Source organism: Enhydra lutris, unplaced genomic scaffold, assembly GCF_002288905.1.
Source record: "Enhydra lutris kenyoni isolate GAN:26980312 unplaced genomic scaffold, ASM228890v2 scaffoldscaffold10, whole genome shotgun sequence".
NCBI lineage: Eukaryota > Metazoa > Chordata > Mammalia > Carnivora > Mustelidae > Enhydra > Enhydra lutris.
In genome coordinates, this window is record NW_019154094.1 from 43,426,612 (window position 1) to 43,448,733 (window position 22,122).

Genomic DNA, 22,122 nt, shown 5'->3' on the forward strand with positions numbered 1-22,122 from the left:
TCATTATTTGTCCTACTTTCTCATTAAAGAAACTGGGGCCCAGAAAGGTGAAGATACTTCCTAACACCAGCCGACTAGTAAGTGGCAGAAAATTCAGACCCAGCTCTGTTTTAAGTTCCTGGCTCTGAGTCAGAAAGGCTTTAGCTGTAAGTAACAAAAATCTAACTAATGACAGCTTGAGGGAGTTCGGGGTTGCTTTTCTCACAGAATTCTGGAGGGATCAGCCATTCCATTTTTGCACCAATTCATTCAGCAGCTTAATTAGGACAGGGGTAAGGTCTCTGCATCTTTTAAGAATAGCACATGCTTCCCCAGAAGCCCTCAGAGGGCTTTGACCTATATTTCACTGGCCAGAGCAGGGTCACTTTGCCCCTGCTAGCAGCAAGGGAATCTAGGCAAGGAGCTTTCCTTGCCTCCCTCGTTAGCAGGTACAAGGCAGAGGGGCTGGGTGTCGGGTGAGTCAGCCATCAATTCCTCAGCTTCCCTGGCTGTCAGACTCTGGGTCAGACCTTGGGCCACTCAAGGCCAGGGTCAGCTGGATTCTTGGGGATGTAGGCTCAGGAATATAACCAGAGCAGGGCCACCAGAGGTGGCAGCCAGCCCTGGGCCTCACTGTGCCATCCCTGTGCTCTGTGCAGGCTCTGGCCTGGCTGCCAACGTGTGCCGGAAGATCACTGGCCAGCTCACCAGCGCCATCGCCCAGCAAGAGGATGTGGCTGTGCAGTTGGAAGCCCTGGACATCCTCTCTGACATGCTGAGCAGGTGCGGGAGGCCACCCTGGGCAAGGAAGAAGGGGGGAGGGCGACACGGGGACAGAGAGGGATTCAGATCCACAGAGCCAGCACTTAACTGCACACCAGGCTCTGTGCTTGGTGCTCCTTAAGAGTCCTAGCAGCCCTGCAAAGGAGAGCTCCTTCATCACAATTCTATAGTCTCTGAGCCCTGCCCATGGTCACACTGTTGGTACCAAGGTAACAGTAAATGGCAGAACCTGGAGTTTGAATTCAGGTCACTCCAAGCCCCGAAGTCTATGTGTTTATCCTCTTCCTCATCCCCTTCTTCCTCTTTTTCTTCTTTTGGTCTAATAGAGCTGGGCCTTCATTTTAAATTGCACTGTACACTTTAAAACTGTTCATTCATTCAACGTCCCAAGACTTAACACCTACACCATGACCCAGAAAGATGTCAGGTGTTGAACTGGTGCTGGGAATATGGTATTGCATGGGTCTTGGGCCCTCCTAGGGAGGAGTTCACAAACAACATAAACTAAGTGCAGTAAGAACAACAGTACAGAAAAGAGCAGAGCCTTTAGGAGCTCAGAGGAGGAGCTGGGGGTAAAAACCTTCCTCGAGAGGGTCCTGCTAGATGAGCCTTCAAGGATGGGCTGGACTTGGCCAGGATTGGGTGGGCAAAAGGGGGACACTGCCCATGGCCCAGAGGGCAGAGGCTAGAGAAGACATGGGATCCTGGAGCTTGTGTGAGACAGCATGGGGCTGGGGTGTAATGTGGAGAGGCTGGTGTGGAGAGATGAGGCCGAGGGCTGAGCAGGAGCTGCAGGCTGGGTGACTAATGATGACACTGAATGTGTGAGAAGTGGGGGCAAGGGTCAGGGCAGAGGTCGAGGAATGCCTTGTGCATATTTGTGTGTTTCAGACTCCTTATCTGCTGTGTGTACGGTAGATGGCAGGGGTTGAATGGGCAGGGAGACTGGTTAGGAGGCTTCTGGGAGGGCACTCAGGTTGTACATAGGAGATAGGCTCCACAGGACTTGGGGTGGGTGAGGGGCAAAGACTCAAAGATGACACCCGCGGGGTCTGGCTTTACTAACTGGGGAGAACAGGCACAGGGCCATTGGCTGTGGTGGGGTGCACTCTGGGAACAGGAGCAGGTGTATGGGGAGTTCATTTGAGGAATGTTGAATATGAGGTGCCTGGGGGCCACCCACTCAACCAAAGACTCCATGAGGGCAGGCTCTAGGGCCAATGTAATCTCCCCCCAAGCTTCCAACACAGGCCCTGTAGCATAGTAGGTGAACAAACAAGTGAAAAATGAAATCTAGGAGAGAGAGCTGGGCTGGATATAGGAGTGTGAGGCCAATGTGTGTGTGTGGAGCGAGAGAAGAAAAGGTCTCAGCATATGTATGGGACAGAAAATGCACAGGCCTGGTTTTGAAGGTGAGGATAGAGGCTGCTGCAGTGGGTAGGGGGCTGCATTCTCCCTGTGCAGAAGCCATTCTCTGGGTTTGCCTCTTGCCTTGAGCCCAGAGCTCAGCTTATCTAAAGAGCACCGGGGAGCCACTGAAGGATTTGGGCAGAGGACTGATCAGGTCAGAGGTAGACTTTAGACCACTGTGGTCTCAGTGAAGGGAATGGACTAACGTGTGTGTGTGTGTGTGTGTGTGTGTGTGTGTGTGTGTGTGGAGTGTGCCCACACTCCTAGGAAATCAGCCCCGCTGGAGTCTCCCACATTCCATTACCATCAGGGCTTCTCCCCTGGCTAGCAACCTGGAAATCTGGATTCAAGTCCTGGCCTTGTCTTTCTTGGCTGAGTGGTCTCAAGAAAGTCCCTTCCCTTCTCTGCTTTCTCTTGTGTGATAATAAATTATTACTCCACACAGTTGCAGGGCGCCTTTCCATTTACCAAGGGCCATTGGGTTATCATAATTCCGGGGAGGAGCCCTGGAGAGGATGGGCAGAGAAGAGGTGCCTAGCCCAGGCTGCCTGCTAGGTAGGCCCCGTCTGACATCCTCTCTGACTCCCCAGGCTGGGCGCCCCTCTGGGTGCCTTCCACGCCAGCCTCCTGCACTGCCTGCTGCCGCAGCTGAACAGCCCACGCCTGGCCGTGCGCAAGAGGGCAGTCGGGGCACTGGGCCACCTGGCGGCCGCCTGCAGCACCGACCTCTTCGTGGAGCTCGCGGATCACCTGCTGGATCGGCTGCCCGGCCCGCGCGCACCTGCCAGTCCGGCCGCCATCCGCACTCTGATCCAATGTTTGGGTAGCGTCGGCCGGCAGGCAGGCCACCGCCTCGGTAAGGGGGTGGAGCTCCACTGCAAGGGGCGGGGCCGAGGAGGGGAGGTGTTGCGGAGTCTGGGGCCCGAGACCTCCTCGGTGAGGTGGCGTGGCTGAGGCAGGGAGGTGCTGGGGAGAGGGGTGGGCCCGAGCTGAGAATAAGGGGCGGGGTGTGAGTGTCAGCCACCTCCCAGATAAGGGGGCGTGGCTGACAGCTTGAAACCGGGAGGCGGAGCTTGAGAGGCAGTGGGTGGTCCCTGAGCTCCATGTGCTGCTGAGCCTGACCTACCTATTCTGAGGCTCGTGGATAATAATAAATCATAACACCAAATGAAATACAGTATGTTCTATTCTCCTACTTTGACAGATATACTTTAATAACAAGCTAGAGGCCAAGCTTGAATTTTTAAAACTTTTTATTGGGGCATAATGTATATTCAATAAACTGCACTACTTAAAGTGCATAGTTAAGTGTGTTTTGACCTTTGTAGACAGCTGTGAAACTACTACTGCAGTCAAGATGCAGAACATTTCCATCACCCCCTAAAGTGTCCTTGTGCCCTTTTTCAGCCCACTCCAGGCAAGCACTGCTTTGCTTTTTGTCACCAGAGATGAATTTTATAGAAATGGAATCCTGCAGGTTTGCATTTATTTTCAAGCACCTTGGAGTTCTGGGCTGCAACAAAACAGTGTGGGGAGAGTTGGCCATGGTCTGCCCCTCTTTCCCCTCTGGCTCTCTCACTTTAAGGGATTTTATGAACACACACAGGGACCCCACCCCGAAGTTCATCCTCTGTCCATATCCCCCCTCAAACAACAGCCACCAGTTGGTCACTCTTGGGAATATGAACCTGCGAGGGAGCCTGCATAGGGCCAGACTAGGGTTCATGTTCAGTTGGACAGGAAAACGGGGAAGTCTATGACTGGAGAAGGGCTAGGACAGAATCTTTAAAGCACCAAGAGCTGCTCTTGCCTGGTGCATAAGAGCAGTACCTGCATTTCCATGTTTCCCATCCAGGGCTGTAACCTAGTGCAGGGAAGAAGATGAGGACATGAGTAAGAGTTTCAACGACAGATGCTTCTTGGGTGCCTACCATGTGCCAGGACTTAGGGGGAGCTCTTTATGTGGATCATGTCATTAATCTTCACCCAAATCTTTGCCTGATAGGCATTGTTATCGCTGTTGGAAAGACTAAAGTTAGAGAAGTGTTGTGATGTGCCCAAGGTCACGTAGCTCTTAGGTGGCAGAAACAAGACTAGAACCTTGACATCTGCTTGATTCTGAAGCCACCAGGTTGAGTTTGCAGTGGTCAGGGCTGCAAGAGCAGGGACAAGGGCTGTGGGCTGAGGGAGCCTGGGAAAGTGGCCCTCAGTGACACAACTGGCCCTGTAGGGGCCCACTTGGACCGCCTGGTGCCCCTGGTGGAGGAGTTCTGCAACGTGGACGACGATGAGCTCCGGGAGTCCTGCCTCCAGGCCCTTGAGGCCTTCCTGAGGAAGTAGGTGCAGTGTGGGTGCCAGGAGATGGGGGCCCAGAGTTTCTCTGGGAATTTGGTGGGGAAGGGGTGGGGCAGGATGCCGGCCTCAAAACAATTAGATTCAGGACTCAACACTGGGCCCACCCCCTACCCTCTCCTGCCTGTCCAGCAGAGCCTCCCCCCCCCACCACCCACAGGTGCCCCAAGGAGATGGGTCCTCATGTGCCCAATGTGACCAGTCTCTGCCTCCAGTACATGAAGCATGACCCGAACTATAACTACGACAGTGACGGGGATGAGGAGGAGATGGAGACAGAAGATAATGAATTCAGTGAGCAAGGTAGGTGGCCAACTTGTCACCGGGGCTGGAAGGCAGAAATGGGTGCAGCTTTCCTGGGATACCCCCCACATCCCCAGCCAAAAACAAGGCCTCACCATTACCCCCATCCTGATCTTCCTTGGTCTCCAGTCCTGCCCTCTGTGACCTGGGTTCCCCAAAGTCCCCACCCTATGCACAGATCTGGGTAATGATGGTGGTAATTGCTGTCATTTACTGAACATCTACTGGTGTCCTGAGCATTCTCATTTCATGCTCCTTCCAATAACTCTAAAAAACCAGGTGCTTGTTGTTATCACCATATTTCAGACAAGGAAACCTGGATTTAGAGAAGAGATTTGCCTGAGATAACACAGCTAGGAAGTGGCAAAACCGGGCCTTGGAACCCCCACCTCTATGCTGTAATCTCTCTGCCTGCTTAGTAATGGCTTCCAAGCGATGCTTTAACCCAGCAGAGTGAAGCTCTAATGGTGGAATGATAGATACTAACGGGGGAGAGATGCCTGGATGGGAAATGGATGCAGTGGCTTCCTTCCTTCTGTGCCTGTCGTCCTACCTGTCACTCAGACTGATGGCCCTGGGCCCTAGAAGCAGGGCATTGATGGAGGAGATGGACTTAGGGTCTGGTGGGGTGCTCAGAATAAGATGGGATGGTGGGAGATAAGACTGGACTTGCGTGTTGGGGCCTCGAATCCCAGGTCAGGGATGGGCATTTTCTTGTCAGTAGCCTGGAGCTATGGATGTTTCTTCCTGGGTGGCCTAGAGTGGAGGTAACAAACCACAGTCCATCAGAGGACATCTGCTCTGGTGACAGGACATATCCATGGGACCATCCACATGGCCCTCTATGGCTTCTTCAGACACCAGTGCTCTGAAAGTTGTAGAAAGTCATCTACAGAGTGGCATGGGTAGAGAGAAGACACGCTTCTGGGTCTGTGCCTGGTGGTGTCCCTAGTTAGGACCATCCCCCTCTTAGCTTCATGTGTGTCTCCCTAGGTGTATGTGTGGGCCTCGTGGTCCTGAATCTCAGCTCTGTTGTTTCCTAGCTGTGTGTCCTCAGGAGAGTCTCACCCTCTCTGAGCTTTATTCTTGTCATCTATAAAATGAGAAGAAGGCACCCTCATTCCTGAGGTGTGGTGAAGACTTGATGAGCTCTGTCCTCTCAGGGGTGCTTGGAGAATAGAAAGCCACACAAACCCAGCTTTTCCTTGTTAGTAGTTCTGCTTGGAAGCCAGAATCAGGACTTGAGAGGCTGGGGGTAGAGGGAGGGAGGAAGCCAAAGCAAGGCCTGTCATCTCTCCCTTCTCAGTCCTAATAAGTGAAACATCACACAGTTCAGTTCTGACCAAGGATGGATTTTGTGCCCAAATGGATTCTCTGAAATCCTCACTAATGACTGTAAAGTTCGTTTTGTCCCAGATGTAGGCAAAACAGTGAAGGGTCTGGAGGCAAAGGGAGCATCCTGGTCTCACTCCAGCTATATCCCTGCTCAAGTAACTTGGGGTGAACCATTCTCCCCAGTTTCCACATCTCTACAGAGAGAAAATAACCCCCGTCTCACAAGGCAGTTAGTTGTGAGGCTCACATGAGTTTGTGGATCTGAGGTGCTCGGCATCGCCTCTAGCGCACGGTAGGTGTTCATTAAAGGGCAGGCAACCTTCCTCATAGCCTATAAAGAGTCATCAAATGTTGGAACAGGCCTGGCTCCCTCCTCCCAGCCCCCTCCCGGCAGGCAGCCCTGGTGGGGCCAGGCTGCAGCACGCAGGGGCTCCATGAGTATCCTGTTCCTGCCCTAGAGAGTGAAGACGAGTACAGCGATGATGATGACATGAGCTGGAAGGTGCGCCGGGCCGCGGCCAAGTGCATGGCAGCCTTGATTGGCTCCCGGCCTGACCTGCTGCCCGACTTCCATAGCACCCTGGCACCCGCGCTCATCCATCGCTTCAAGGAACGCGAGGAGAACGTCAAGGCTGATGTCTTCGGGGCTTACATTGTGCTGCTGCGGCAGACGCGACCCCCAAAGGGGTGGCTGGGGTCCATGGAGGAGCCCACCCAGACAGGCATCAGCCTCCACGCGCTGCACGGCCAGGTGGGCATGCCTCCTTCTGTCTCCCATCCTCGCTCCCCGACTCAGGACTCACCCTCCCATCCATCCACCTTCCCATCATTCCGCTGCCCTACCATCTGTCCACCCACTGAGGTGTGTGCCCTGAGCCCTGAGTGTCCCCAGCCCTTGTTGGGTGCTGAGGCCCAGCGGGGACCATGACAGGTAAGACACTGGCCTGTGGACCACACAGGCTGGGGACAGACAGATGGTCCCAGTAGGGCTTCTGGCCCCCTGAGAAGGAGTTTCAGTTTTATTCTAAGAGCCTAGAAGCCACAGGAGGGGAATTACAGGATCCTGTTCCCATTTGAAGGAGCTCACGCTGGCTGCTATATGGGGGGGAATGGACTGTAACAGGGACTGTAACAGGAATAGCCGCTGGAGGCCAGCAGCTAGTTGTCTAAGTGGAAGGGATGGTGTTGTGGGCTGGGAGTAGGGGAAAGAGGACTGGTTAGACTGGAGGGGAAGTTTTTGGGTCGTGCTGATGGATTGGATGTGGAGGGTGAGGGACAGGAAGGTGTCATGTGAGTGCCAGATTCTGGCTAAAGCGTGAACTGCAGTTCCTTGACATGTGAAGGGAATATCTAAAGTTCTGTTCTGGACGTTTATGTGGGAGGTCCTTGGATGCCCATGTTCAGAAGTCTGCTGGGTGGCGAGCACACAAGTCTGACGTAGGAGATGTAGATCTGGGAGTCTTTGCCTCACTGGCATCGGAAGCTCAGGGGACAGTTGGGCTCCTCAGGGGAGAGAATCTAGCAAGGGAAAGGAAAGGGGCCTCAGTGCTTAACCCTCATGGAGTGTAGGGGTGAGAGCCAGACTGCCTTGGGTGACCTGGAGCAAGTCACTTCATCTCTCTGGCCTGCTCCCCATCTGTAAAGAGGGCCCAGGAACAGGACCGACTGCAGAGGGTCTGCATATGGAATCAGGTGTCTGGTATGGAGGGTGTGATGGAAAGCTGGGGATGGAGCAATCCTCCCCCACCGGGGGTCCTCCATGGGCTTGTCCCTGGGCAAAGTGCCCCACTACTAGGTGGGACAGCCAGCTTTCCTGGGTGGTCACTGATCTCCTGCAAACTGCCCACAGGTGCCTCTGGTGATCAAGGCCCTGCAGCGGCAGCTTAAGGATCGGAGCGTCAGGGCCCGCCAGGGCTGCTTCAACCTCCTCACCGAGCTGGCGGGGGTCCTCCCTGGCAGCCTGGCAGAGCACATGCCTGTGCTGGTAGCAGGTAGGATGGACTGCAGCTGGCTATCTGCTGTCCTGTGCTCTTCCAGAACCCAGACCCCAGGCCTCAATCCCTGTGGGTACCCTTGCTCAGCAACCTACGGTGGCTCCCCACTGCCAGCATTGAGAACAAAGCTGAGGTACAGGCCCTACTTCCTCATTTCAGAAGGGTTTCCTGGCCTTGTGTCCCTCCCCTCTGGCCCTGGACAAGCCCTGACTTTCTAGAATCTGCAGCCTAAGAGCCTAGGGGTCTGGGTCCAGCTCAGATGCCTGCAGATGCTCCACCCCCATAACCAGGGACTGCTTGTGGCCTTATAACTTTTGCACCCACCCCACAGGCATTGTCTTCTCTCTGGCGGACCGTTCAAGCTCCTCCACTATCCGGATGGACGCCCTGGCCTTCCTACAGGGGCTGCTGGGCACAGAGCCAGCCGAGGCCTTCCACTCACACCTGCCAACTCTCCTGCCACCTGTGATGGCCTGTGTGGCTGACCCTTTCTACAAGATCGCGGCTGAAGCCCTGCTGGTGCTCCAGGAACTGGTGCGGGCCCTGTGGCCCCTGGACAGGCCTCGGACGCTGGACCCTGAACCATACGTTGGAGAGATGTCTGCGGCCACCCTGGCACGGCTCCGTGCCACTGACCTGGACCAGGAGGTGAAGGAGCGTGCCATCTCCTGCATGGGCCACCTTGTGGCCCACCTGGGTGACCAGCTCGGGGACGACCTACAGCCATCACTGTTGCTTCTCCTGGACCGCCTGCGGAATGAGATCACCCGGCTGCCTGCTGTCAAGGCGCTGACGCTGGTGGCTGTGTCCCCGTTGCGGCTTGACCTGCAGCCCATCGTGGCTGAGGCACTGCCCATTCTGGCCTCGTTCCTGCGGAAGAACCAACGGGCGCTGCAGCTGGCCACGCTGGCTGCCCTGGACTCCCTGGCCCAGACCCAGGGACATAGCCTCCCGCCGAGTGCCGTGCAGGCAGTACTGGCTGAGCTGCCTGCCCTGGTCAATGAGAGTGACATGCATGTGGCCCAGCTGGCCGTGGACTTCCTTGCCACAATGACCCAGGCCCAGCCAGCCTCCTTGGCCAAGGTCAGCGGCCCTGTGCTCTTGGAGCTGCTGCGGTTGCTGCGCTCACCCCTGTTGCCTGCCAGCGTGCTGGCAGCTGCTGAAGGCTTCCTGCAGGCCCTGGTGGGGACCCGCCCCCCGTGCATGGACTACAAGGAGCTCATCCGCATGCTCACGGCACCTGTCTATGACCAGGCCGCAGAGGGCGGGCCAGGCTTGCACAAGCAGGTGTTCCACTCTCTGGCTCGGTGTGTGGCAGCCCTCGCAGCTGCTTGTCCCCAGGAGGCAGCAGGCACAGCAAACCGCCTGGTCTGCGATGCCAGGTCACCCAACTCAAGCACAGGGGTCAAGGTCCTGGCGTTCCTGTCGCTGGCCGAGGTGGGCCAGGTGGCCGGGCCAGGCCCCCAGCGGGAGCTGAAGGCAGTGCTCCTGGAAGCCTTGGGGTCACCCAGTGAGGACGTGAGGGCGGCTGCATCCTATGCGCTGGGCCGCGTGGGTGCCGGGAACCTGCCTGACTTCCTGCCCTTCCTGCTGGGGCAGATCGAGGCTGAGCCCCGGCGGCAGTACCTGCTCCTGCACGCACTCAGGGAGGCCCTGGGCGCTGCCCAGCCCGACAGCCTGAAGCCCTACGCTGAGGACATCTGGGCCCTGCTCTTCCAGCGCTGTGAGGGTGCCGAGGAGGGCACCCGGGGGGTGGTGGCTGAGTGCATCAGCAAGCTAGTCCTCGCGAACCCTCCATTCCTTCTGCCCCGATTCCAGAAGCAGCTCGCTGCAGGTAGGGGCACAGGCATGGGCGAAGACAGTTCCAGCTCGGAAGTAGGCAGTTTGCATCTGAGCCGCCCACTCAGAGTGAGCTAATTCAAGCAACTGGGTCAGAGAGTCGCAGTGTGGATAAGGTGAAGGCAGGGGAGCCTTTCAAACCCAGTGTTTTCAGAGACTTGCTGCCTCTACCTGGGGGACTCTTTGGGATAGAGGAGAGAGAATCCTTAATATGTCCCCTCAAAAAATAAGCCTTTCATGGTGCCATTTTTGTACTCCTTGGCATGGACCATAGTGTTGTGCTCTAGGCAAAAGTTAATAAAAGCAGTTCTCTGCCTGAAGAGAGTGCACCTCTCTTGGGCTACTTGGAGCCAGGAACAAATGTCAGCGTAGACCAGGACTGGGGGCCATATCCCTTGGGATTTGGGGGGTGGGGGACATCCAGCAAAAACCAGGGCAGGTTTTGTGTGGTCAGGCAAGGGCATGTCCGGGCATTCTGAAGCTCGGAGGAAGAAAGCAGACAGGTGGGACTGTGGGGCTCTTGGGCACGTGGAAGCCTGGAGAAGGAAAGGCCTCCAGGCCTTGAGCTGGTCTGCTGGCTTGCTGATAAGGTCAGTGGGTGTATGCATTGACAGAATGCAGGCAAAGTGCTGGGTGCATAGTGCATGGTGTGTAATTAACACTAAAGGAGTAACTGCTGTCATTGCTGTTAGTGATTACAGTTACGCCCTGACTAGGATGCTGGGTTTAGAAGCAGCAGCTAGCTCTGTGGCTCACAGCACTGTGTGGACAGGAAGAACATATCGAGAACCTTGCCTGTGATATTCGCAGGGCTCTTCATGAGGAACCTTGAGAGGCCAGAATCTTGGGATGAGGAGCAGCTCTGCCATTCCCCAGCTCCGGTTTGTTTCTACCTCATGCACACTGTTGAGCCAACTAACTGGTCACATTTCCTTTTTAGCCACCTGGAAGCTTGGAGCCAAATTTGTGGCATGCTCCTAGCAAGTTTGTGGGACTTCCTAGTTGGCTCTCCCTGCCCTCACTTTAATCCTCCTCTCACTTCCCTACCTATATTTTTCCTCAGCCTCATTTTTTTTTTTCATTTTATTTTATAGTTAAAATTTTTTTTTAAGATTTTCTTTATTCATTTGCCAGAAAGAGCACACAAGCAGGAGGAACAGCAGGCAGAGGGAGAAGGAGAAGCAGGCTCCCCACTGAGCAGGGAGCCCAACATGGGACTCGATCCCAGGACACTGGGATCATGACCCGTGCCGAAGGCAGACGCTTAACCAACTGAGCCACCCAAGTGTCCCTTTAATTAATTTTTTTTTTAAAGTGTATTTTTAAGAGAGAGAGAGCATGTGCAGAGAGGAGAATGAGAGGGAGAATCGTAAGCAGACGTCCCACTGAACAGGGAGCCCAACAACAGGGCTCAATCCCACGACACTGAGATCAAGACTGAAACCAAGAGTAGGACATTTAACTAACTGAGCCACGCAGGCGCCCCATCATTTTCCTCATTTCAAATTCACTTAATCCTGTTCTATTGCCCATGTCTTCATCTGCCACCCTGAATATTCTTAGGAGCCAGTCAGGATAGAGAGAGTAAGAGGGGAAAAGCTGCAAGTCTAAAGTCACTAACTCATTCCCTTATTCACACCCCGGCACCAAATGTAAACTTCTTCCCCGAGTCTCGAATGTAAAGTCTGCATGATGGAAACAACCTTAACCCATCTCTGCCATGTGCTGGGGAGGAGAGGAGCGAGCCCCTCTGATTTGTTCCTTTCACCAAAACGGGAGGTATATTCCCTTCCCTTTCTTCACCTTCTCTACTCGGCAGGCAGAAAAGTAAAATTAAGTGTCTTCTTCATTACCAAGCTTCAGGGGTGTTCTGAATTCTGTTGGTATCCCCTTGGCCTTCAGCTTGCCTGGCCTTCAGCACACCTGCCCCTGCCTGAGGGATGCAGGCCTGAGGAGGAGGGCCCTGCTACGGCTCAGAATTAGCCGTTGAATTTTGGATCTGCTGTGTGACCTTAGATGTGAACTTAACCTTTCTGGGTCTTTTTCCTCTTCTTATAAAATAGAGATAAATAATTTTTATGAAACATTTTGATTTATCTTACCATTTATTAACTAATTTACACAACCATCCTGAGGATTAATTGAGATAATGTGTCTGAAAAATAGAACACAGCTATAAGGCCTGAGCAAAGGTCTTTGGGCTGTGGATTGACCACTGTCTTGGGTTCTTGGTTCCCTGTTTGCATCCTGCAGTGTAGTTACCTGAGAACTGGGAGTTTTCCTGTCAGTCACAGCAGAGAGAATTTAGGGATAAATTTTAGGCTGCCAAGGGAAATGGGAGCATTGACTTCGCCAAAGAGGGGTGGGGTCCTCTTTTGTCTTCTGGGGAGGCAGAGAGCCTTGGTGCCTTCTGACTTGTGGGTATCCAGGGTCCGCCCTGCCACTCACCAAGCGGATTCCTCTCATCCTGCAGGTCGGCCACACACACGGAGCACAGTTATCACAGCAGTCAAGTTCCTCATCTCTGACCAGCCCCATCCTATTGATCCCCTCCTGAAGAGCCTCATTGGTGAGCACCCCTTCCCTCTGCCTCCAGCCCCATTTAGTACCCCCTCCCAGCCTTTGAGTCTGAGCTGACTTTTCTTACACATGAGTCAAGGGGAGTTGGAGACTCAGGAGACTACCTCACTCCCCTGACGGGAAGTAGGAGCCTGGGTTCAAATCCCTCTGCTGGCACTGAATCACTGGGTAAGCCTAGCATGCCCCTTCTCACCTCTGAGCCTTAGTTTCCTCCTCTGTAGAATGGGGGTAAGGTTCTGAGGTTATTTCAGAGACCCTATCCATTACTGAGAGGAAGGTACTCCCTGAACATGCAGGCTGTTATAAGTGGAAAACCACCAGCCTCTCATGTGCATTGGCCTCAGCGGGCACAAAGCTGAGTAGGGCTGCATTGGAGTGGGGAGCATGCACTGGAGTGGGGAGCAGCTTACCCCCTGTCTGAGGAACCCTCTGTCTTGAGGAGACCAAGTAGCCTTTATTGGTGACCCCTCTCCTTGGGGCTTTGTGGGACCAGGCTCTTCCTAGAAAAGACAGACATTCAAAGCTCCGAGTCTGCAGGCCTGTCACTGGACCACACTGGCATCTGGCTCTTCTCCTCCAGGCAGCCTCGTGGAATGTGGGGAGTCTTGGGTTGGCAGCCTGGTTCTCTGCTTCTCTCTGGCTGTGTGAGCATGGACAGATCATCTCATCCTGAGCTATAAAATGGGAGTGCTGATCCCCACCTGCCAGGGCACTGTTGGGTGAGACTAGGGGTCAGCAGACATGGCCATGCTCGGGATTGGAGAACACGTCCAGAAGCCACAGCAATGTCCGCAGCAACTTCATCCCCTCCGCTTACCTGGGGGCACACACTGCCGCCAGTCCTGACTTCCCTCATCGTGCCTGAGTTGCCCATGCCTGGCAGCCTGGACATGTGCCTGGGTGTTTGGTTCTTATTGTATGATTGAACCAGTTCTCAAGCTCTCACTGTGTATCAAGTACAAGGCTATGTCCTTTAATACACCTCACCACAGTTCACTCTCACAGCTCCCTGCGTGGTATGTAGGCCCAGCCACATCTTACAGATGAGGAAGCAGAGACTCAGGGTGGAGACTTGGACTCAGGTCTTGCCAGCTACCCCACAGTTGTGTTCTCAGAGAGAATGGGGGAATCTAGGAGCCAGCAGGGCACAGTGCAAGGGGCCAGAGGTTGCCAACTCAGTCTGAATCCTGCTCTGCTGAAAGACTTTATGTTCTTCCCAGTGCATCATATTGACAGTTTGCCCCTAGACGGGTCTTGGTAACTCTGATCACCTGGTTAAGATGGAGACATCCAGTTTTCGCCACTCTAAAATTACTTTTTCCTGGAGCACCTGGGTAGCATGGTCAGTTGGATGACTGATTCTTGATTTTGGCTCCAGTCGTGATCCTGGGGTTGTGGGATCGAGACCCACATCAGGCTCCACACTCAGCGTGGAGTCTGCTTGGGACTGTCTCTTTCCTTCTGCCCCTCCCCTACTTCTCTCTCAAATAAGTAAAATCTTTAAAATTACTTTTTGCTTTGGAATGAGTAAGTATTTTTGAATCTGTTGAAATATCCTCTTCATCATGTTTCCTTTTTTTAAAAAAAGATTTTATTTATTTATTTGAGAGAGAAAACAAGCAGGGGGAGAGGCAGAGTCAGAGGGAGGAGCAGACTCCCTGCTGAGCAGAGAGCCCAATGTGAGGCTCGATCCCAGAACCCTGAGATGATGACCTGAGCTGAAGGCAGAGGCTTAACCCACTGAGCCACCCAGGCGCCCCTTCATCAAACTTCTGCCCACTGCACTGAGCATCCATTGTGGTTTCTTTCCTGCCTCAGGGATTTCTGACAGTTGGCAAATGCTGACTTCCAATTCCAGCATTCCTTTCATATTTGTTAGTTTGCCTTCTATTCTCTGGAATAGAACTTTTCCTTCTCCCCCACTTATTTATTCATTGATTTATTCATGTCATTATAGACTCATGGATTCCTGTTTCATTCAATGACTTGTAATTTATTATCGTCTTCATTTATTTGACTCTCATGCTTGTCTTAGGTGTGGCCAGTGGGGGCCCTTCAGGCTGGTTCCAAGGTTCTATTGGCATGTTTTCATCGTCCTTTGAACATATTCTGGCTTTTTGGCACAATAAGATGCTCTAGACTCGCCTTGAACCTTTCCTGCCCCAGCTCAGGGATTGGCCGTTTCTCCAGGGAGTCCTGATTCCTTTGAGGGGAGAATGATACTTAGGACCCAAACCTGGACTCTAGGTGTGCTCATTGCTACTGGGGTGCCACCGCTGCGAGGCCCTCAGCACACAGAGCTGAGGAGTGTGTGTGTGTGTATGAGTGTATGTACACAGACAGACACACATGGACATGAGTTACCTCCTCTCCAGTCCAGCACTGCAAGGTTCCCCCTAGCTCCTTCCTTCCCATTCCATACCCTTCTCTTACAGGGTGAAACTCAGCTCCTACTACCTATAAGATATGTATTCTGGAATACACAGAAAGTAGACTGAGAATTGCTGACCTTTATAGCTGAAAAGTCAGCATTTGTTTGTAGGGCTGTTTGTCCTTAGCTTGAGGGCGTCTAACCAAAATACCTCGGAAGTTGCTTGGTGACTTGTTTCACTCTCTCATAACCTGATGGTTATGTTAATCATTTGAAATATAGTTAGGGGTTTGGTTGTTGTTATTTTTTATGCTTTTCTTTAGGGACTCACCTTATTCTTGATTTTATTTACTTACAGAGCATATGGAACATTAATGTAGTTATTAAAAAGTCTAAACTGTATAAAAAGTCATACTCAGAGAAGTGCTGTGTGAATGTGTAAGTTTCTTCACCTCTCTGATCTCCAAGAGCCCTATCTATAATAATATCAAGTTACCATTTATAGAATCCTTGGTCCATGCCAGGCCGTCTTCCATGTATTTATATTTTATATAGATTTAGTTTATGTAAATAAATATGTACTGTGTATGATAAAAATATATATAATATATATATATATATATATATCACATCACTACATTTTAAATCTTAAAAACAGATTTCCACTATGGTACAGCTCTTACTCCCATTTGATAGATAAGATACTGAGGCTATCCAAGGTCCCATAGTTAGGCAGTTGTGGAACCTGGATTTGAACCCTGCCAGACTCTAGTTCACATTCTTATCTGGGCTCTGAGGACTTGTGCCTGGCAAAAAAGTAGATTCTCAGAACACGTTTGCCCCCATTCGGCCAAGTCTGCCCATTAAGCAGGTAATTGAGGTCAGGGCTGGAGGTGGTCTGTGTCTTGGCCCAGACGTCCCACACACCCCCTCTCATCCTTCCATCAGGAGAGTTTATGGAGAGCCTGCAGGACCCAGACCTGAACGTGCGCCGGGCCACTCTGGCTTTCTTCAACTCGGCTGTGCACAACAAGCCCTCGCTGGTCCGGGACCTGCTGGATGACATCCTGCCCCTCCTCTACCAGGAGACGAAGATCCGTAGGGACCTCATTCGAGAGGTGAGGCCGGAGAGGCATAGAGCAGGAAGCCCTGGGCCTGACCAGTGGGGCTGTGGCAAGGATTCAGGTCACCTGGGGCCTAGGTCAAGTCCCACTCCTCCACTTCCCGGTTGTATGACCCTGGGCATGGGAGCATAGGACTATTTCATCCACTCTGAGCCTCAGTTTTCTTCTTGGCACAATGAGGAGACTAATTTTTATCTGCATCAGAGCGTTATGGAGGAGATTCCATGAATTATGTCCTGCAGGGGCTCAGAACTGCTCTGGCGCACCATCGGCCTCAGTAAGTGTTGGTGCTTCTTACTATCACTCAGCAATCAGCAGGGGTTCACTGAGGGCCAGCCCGGTGTCAGGGTGACAGGATCAGAGCTGGACCAGACATGGTGTCTGCCTCCAGGGAGCTCCTGCCCTCCTCAGGGACAGAGGAACCCATTCTGCCAATTATTTCACTGACTTAAATCCTTAAACAAGGTTTTAAGGAGCAGAGATTAAAGGTGACTTAACAGCTGTCATCACATGATATAATAAAAAGGTTTGAACCACCTGGCATTGCTGACGAGGAAGTGATTGTGTTTAGAGGGGTTTGGGAAGTTTCCCAAAAGAGGGGACCTTTAATGGGGGTTTGAGAGGTGAGAAGCAGTTTACCATTAAGCACAGAGCCTTGTGGTTAAAAGCTTCAGAGACCTGGGTTTTTTAATTCTAGTTCAGCTACTCACTAGCTGTATGTTCTTGGGCGAGTTAATTAACTTCTTTGAGCCTAGTTTCCTCATATGTTAAATGGGGTTATTGGTAATACTGTCTCCCTAGGGCTGTTGTGATGCTTGAGTAAAATGTCATTTGTCAAGTACTCAGCACAGTGGTTGGCATCTTATCACTGCTCCGTAGACCATAATAATTATTGTTACTGTTTTTTTTTAAGATTTTATTTATTTATTTTAGAGAGAGAGGGTGGGTGTGAGCGAGCTGAGGGAGAGGGAGAGAGAATCTGAAGCAGACACCAGGGTCAGTGTAGAGCCTGATGCGGGGCTCCATCCCGCAGCCACAAGATCATGACCTGAGCTGAAACCAAGTCGGACACTTAAAACCGACTGAGCCACCCAGACACCCATGTTACTGTTATCATTGGAGGACATTGCAGGCTGAGCAAAGGCAAGAGGCTCAAGAGTACGAGGCTTGATTCGGCGACAGAACACAATACCGAACAAGGGAGGTGGGGTGTGCAGCAGGGACTGAGGGAGGTGTCCTTACACCCTAGAGTCCCATCCCATAACCCTCGTCATCCTTCTGTCCTGCAGGTGGAGATGGGGCCCTTCAAGCACACGGTGGACGACGGGCTGGACGTGCGGAAGGCAGCCTTTGAGTGCATGTACTCGCTGCTTGAGAGCTGCCTGGGCCGGCTGGACATCTGCGAGTTCCTGAACCACGTGGAGGATGGCCTGAAGGACCACTATGATATCCGGGTAGGACAGGCCCCCCGGCCAGGACAGCACCCACCCCGTACCGAGGGGACAGGCGAGCGCCATTAGGGCCCACTGCTTGTTTGTCCCCCACTCTCCACCATAGGCACCCCCATGAAGATAACAGCATTGTTCTCTCTCTCTCTTTTAAAAGATCTTATTTATTTATTTGACAGAGTTCATAAGTAGGCAGAGAGACAGGCAGATGGTGGGGGAAGCAGGCTCCCCATTAAGCAGAGAGCCGGATGTGGGGCTCGATCCCAGAACCCTGAGATCATGACTGACCGGAATGCAGAGACTTTAACCTACTGAGCCACCCAGGCGCCCCTCTCATTTTTTTTTTTTTTTTTTTTTTTTAGTATTTTATGTATTATTTGACGGAGAGAGCAGGGGGTGGGGCAGAGGGAGAAGCAGACTCCTCACTGAGCAGGTAGCCTGATGTGGGACTCCATCCCAGGACCCTGGGATCCTGGCCTGAGCTGAAGTCAGATGCTTAACTGACTGAGCCTGATTTTTTCCTGATTATCAATCAGGAAAAGAGCCAAGCTGGGGCTCCTGGGTCGCTCAGTGGGTTAAGCCTCTGCCTTTGGCTCAGATCGTGGTCTCAGGGTCCTGGGATTGAGCCCCGCATCCGGCTCTCTGCTCAGCAGGGAGCCTGCTTCCTCCTCTCTCTTTGCCTGCCTCTCTGCCTACTTGTGATCTCTCTCTCTCTCTCTCTCTCTCTCTCTCTCTCTCTGTCAAATAAATAAATAAATAATCTTTTAAAAAATAGAAAGAGAGCCAAGCTCTCAAAACACCTTTGGCGGGAGTCTACACTGGGTGAGCTCTTTGGAGGATGGTTTAGCTGTAAGGAGAAACATTTAGAATTCTTCGACACATTCTTGATCTAGCAGTTCCGTCTCCATAAACAGAGCCTTTGGACTCACTCCTTGAAATGTGTTTAGAGTTTCTGTGTTCACGATTGTACTTCCCAGCTCTGTGGGGGTTGGAGAAAGCTGGTGGCTTCCTGAATGTCCACCCATCAGTGGGCTGGGTACCTCTGGTCATGGAATGCTGGCCGCACTGAGAAGAGTGAGCCAGTCCCTTCACACTGATGTGAGAGATGGCCAAGCCCCACTGTCGATTGATAAAAGCCAGTTGTTTTTACAGGCATTTTCCCCACGCTATCCTGTTCTCACCCATTCTGGCCCCATCATCCTCTTGTCTGTCCTCCCAGGAGCACGGGACAGGGCCTGACATCAGTGCCACATTCGGACCCCAGTGTCCGGGCTCCCTCTGGTGTTGAGGAGGGTGGGTATGACATGTCTTGAGTCCCCAGAGTTATCTTGTTGAGTCTACACCGTATCCTTGGATGGTGTAGCCCACTTTACAGAGGTGAGACCAGAGAGCTGGTGGGTTTAAGGGCACTGGCTGGGCAGTGGAGGAGCCCTCGGTCGCAGCTTGTGCTGTGTAATGCTGTGCTCTTTGCTGCTGTTGCCCTGGTCACCCTCCTTTGCCATGGGTTGTGGGGGGATCAGGGCAGGGTAGACAGTGGAGGGGTTGGGTAGGGCACGTAGAATCCAGACAACCATCCTTTATGGTTTGGAGCGCTGGTTGACCATTTTCCCAAGAAAACTTGACCATTTCCCCAGGAGGTCAGCATTAGTCTCCAGCAGGCCGCATCCAGGCCTGTGGATGTGTTTAATTGGCTCACACAGTAGTTTGTTTGCTTTTTAACTGGGTGTCAACATTTAAAAGTTGAGAGATAGTCCATGAAAATCAGAGTGTCTTTGGAAAGCAGGCTGTCAGCCGGGGCCACATTCCCACAGCCACAATTGGCTGGAGCTGAGAGCTGTGGTCTGGAGTATGGGCTCTTGACTCCTGCCCAGTTGCCCTCTGGCCCTGTTCACTCATGGCCAGTTTCTGCCTGGCCCTGTGGGCATCAGAGCTGGAGAATCACCCCCTCCCTGGTGCCTCTTCTGATCTGATCCTCCCCAGGTCAGCCAGGCATGGGAGCCATTGCCACTCACAGTTTATAGATAAGGAATCTGAAGCCCAGAGCAGGAGAGACTTGGGCAGAGCCCTGGTGGGAATTAGTGCTAGAGTTTGGACCTGAGCTCCAAGTGTTGGGACCAGAGCCTCTGATCTCCCATGGCCTCCGCTCCTTTTGGTCCTGGGCCATTTCACCATGAATTCTGTCTTCTTCCTTCTGGGTAGATGCTGACCTTCATCATGCTCGCCCGACTGGCTACCCTGTGTCCCGCACCCGTTCTGCAGAGAGTGGACCGGCTCATTGAGCCACTCAGGGCCACCTGCACCGCCAAGGTACCTCCCTCCCCCTACCCCACTTAGTGCTGGGCACACCTGCAGATTGCTCACAGTTACCCTTTATAGGTGGTGTATGAAGGGCTTCATTTCATTGTTGTCGTCCTCCTGTAAGGCATTTCTTATTGTCACCACTGTATACACAGGGGAGCAGAGACTCAGAGAGGTGAAGTTATGGACCTAGGCTACCCAGCTAGTAAATTGCAGAGCTGAGATTCAAACCCGGCTCTTTCTTTCATTCATTAAACATTTCCTGGGTGCTGGGCCTCGTTACAAGGTACTAGGGATACAACATTGAACCTGGTGGGTTCCCCACTCCCAAATCCTTTTTTTTTTTTTTTAAGATTGTATTTATTTATTTGAGAGAGAGCAAGAGTGAGCGAGCATGAAGGGGGTAAGGGCAGAGGGAAAAGCAGATTCCACACTGAGCAGGGAGCTTGACGTGGGGTTCCATCTCAAGGAATCATGGGATCATGACCCAAGCTGAAGGCACATGCTTAATCGACTGAGCCACCCAGGCTCCCCGCTACTTCCACATCCTAACTGAGAAACTGAGTGAGACTCTTGGAAAGATAGAAACCATTGATTGATTGATTGATACAGGGCAGAGTTGCTGATAATTTAGAGTGCCTCAAGGATCCAGGGGAGGGATTCGGAGCCAGAGGCCTGGGGGCAACATGCAGTGTTGGGAACAGAGCCTGGCATACCCAGGGGGTGGGTACCCAGTAATTACCTGGTGACTAAAAGAACTAACTTGGATTTTGAAAGGGTAGGAATTAACCAAAAAGTGGTAGAGTATTTCAGTTTGGAGCTTAAGGAGGAGAGATACCCACAGAACAGTGATTTTCAAGTAGCAAAACCTTTTCCAATAAAATAAAATCTTCTGTGGATAAAACATTAAAATTGGTGGTTTCTTAATAGATAGAAATCTGCCTTGTAAGTTTCCCTTTGTAACATATGTGGGTATGAAGTCAAAAGAAGCTGTGTTTCTGCAGGACTCTTGCAGTCTTGACCGTTTCAGTGGCCAAATCATTTCTAATTTTCTTTGAGCTGTTTGGCATGGAGAAGGATCGCAGTTCCCAGGGAAGGACTGCAGACCCCCCTTCACTCAGCCCAGATGGCAAGAGGAGCTTCAATCTGAGGCTCACATATAGGCCACTCGGAATGGCTGCAGAAGACGCTGTTTGTCAGGCACTGAGATGAGAACTTGCTGCATCAGTGTCCACAATCCCTCATCTTGCTGAAACCTACAAAGCTCTGGAACTTGTTTGGCAACAAAACTTGACTTGAACTGGCCTGAGGCTATTTACGGCTTTTCTCTCTCTCTGTGACATGCATAATATTCTTTCATTTTTCATATATAGGGGAAATATTAATGTATTTGATTACATGATATTGTACCACGTTGTCTGCACACTATCCCTTTTCTAACCCTCCCCCCACCACCCGCCAAATCCTGAATTCCAAAAGCACACCTGGCCCCAAGGGTTTCAGAGCAGGAGATATGGACCTGTGTTAAGCCATTTAACCTTCAAAGCAACTCTGTGGAAAGGAGGCTCTTCCATACAGAAAGGGAAGTGCAGCTCGCAATGACAACCTGAAGTCACAGTGCTTACAGCGCAGAGCATTCAAACCCAAGACTGTCCAACCCCAGTGCCAAGCTCTTAACCTCTACATTGGAATCTTGAGGGTGAAGAGTTTGTCTGGGCCAAGTCAGCAGCCTCAAGAGGAATCCGGACTTTATTTCATAAGGAGTGGGGCAGTGCCGAGATTCTCTAAGTGGGAGAGGGTGGGGGATGAAGAAACAAGACCGGCAAGGCAGTGTGAGGGGTTTCCTGCACAGACTAGCTTGCAGGAGCAGGCACCTGAGTGGGGGGGGGGGGGGCAAGGCCAGCAAGGTGACTGTCATGGTGATCCAGTCATCGAGTTAAGTCATGGTACCAAGAGTCTGTTTTAAGCACAGTAAGAAAAGATAGGCTGAATCCTGTCAGGGGAAAGAGATAATTAACTGAACACTTTACAGCATTTATCACCATCCAGTTATTTATTAATAAAAAGAAAGGTGGGCAGTTTAGATTGGTTGGTCGGAGGCCCCCTAGGTGACCTTGAGGTTGATTTAATGACAAAAAAAAATCCCCCTCTGGGGAAACCCACTGGGGTAAAAGCGCAGAAGAAACCTCAGGAGGCTGGAACCACACCATCCAGTTATTTATTAATAAAAAGAAAGGTGGGCAGTTTAGATTCGTTGGTCGGAGGCCCCCTAGGTGACCTTGAGGTTGATTTAATGACAAAAAAAA

The 22,122-nt window shown here is 52.1% G+C and overlaps 1 protein-coding gene across 4 annotated transcripts in view; it reads left to right on the forward strand.

Moving 5' to 3' along the window:
• The window catches only part of LOC111144149 (cullin associated and neddylation dissociated 2 (putative)), a 32,485-nt gene that overhangs the window by 8,646 nt on the left and 1,717 nt on the right, over positions 1–22,122 (forward strand). The window contains exons 4-14 of one of the 4 annotated variants that reach the window (XM_022498313.1): positions 639–762; positions 2,763–3,028; positions 4,403–4,508; positions 4,685–4,831; positions 6,625–6,913; positions 8,012–8,153; positions 8,488–9,990; positions 12,469–12,564; positions 15,895–16,064; positions 17,360–17,524; positions 19,718–19,825. In XM_022498313.1, coding sequence (XP_022354021.1) covers positions 639–762; positions 2,763–3,028; positions 4,403–4,508; positions 4,685–4,831; positions 6,625–6,913; positions 8,012–8,153; positions 8,488–9,990; positions 12,469–12,564; positions 15,895–16,064; positions 17,360–17,524; positions 19,718–19,825 — 3,116 coding nt within the window. Of the gene's footprint in view, positions 1–638; positions 763–2,762; positions 3,029–4,402; positions 4,509–4,684; positions 4,832–6,620; positions 6,914–8,011; positions 8,154–8,487; positions 9,991–12,468; positions 12,565–15,894; positions 16,065–17,359; positions 17,525–19,717; positions 19,826–22,122 lie in introns of all 4 variants that reach the window. The other 3 variants (XM_022498312.1, XM_022498314.1, XM_022498315.1) reach the window with 3 other exon arrangements.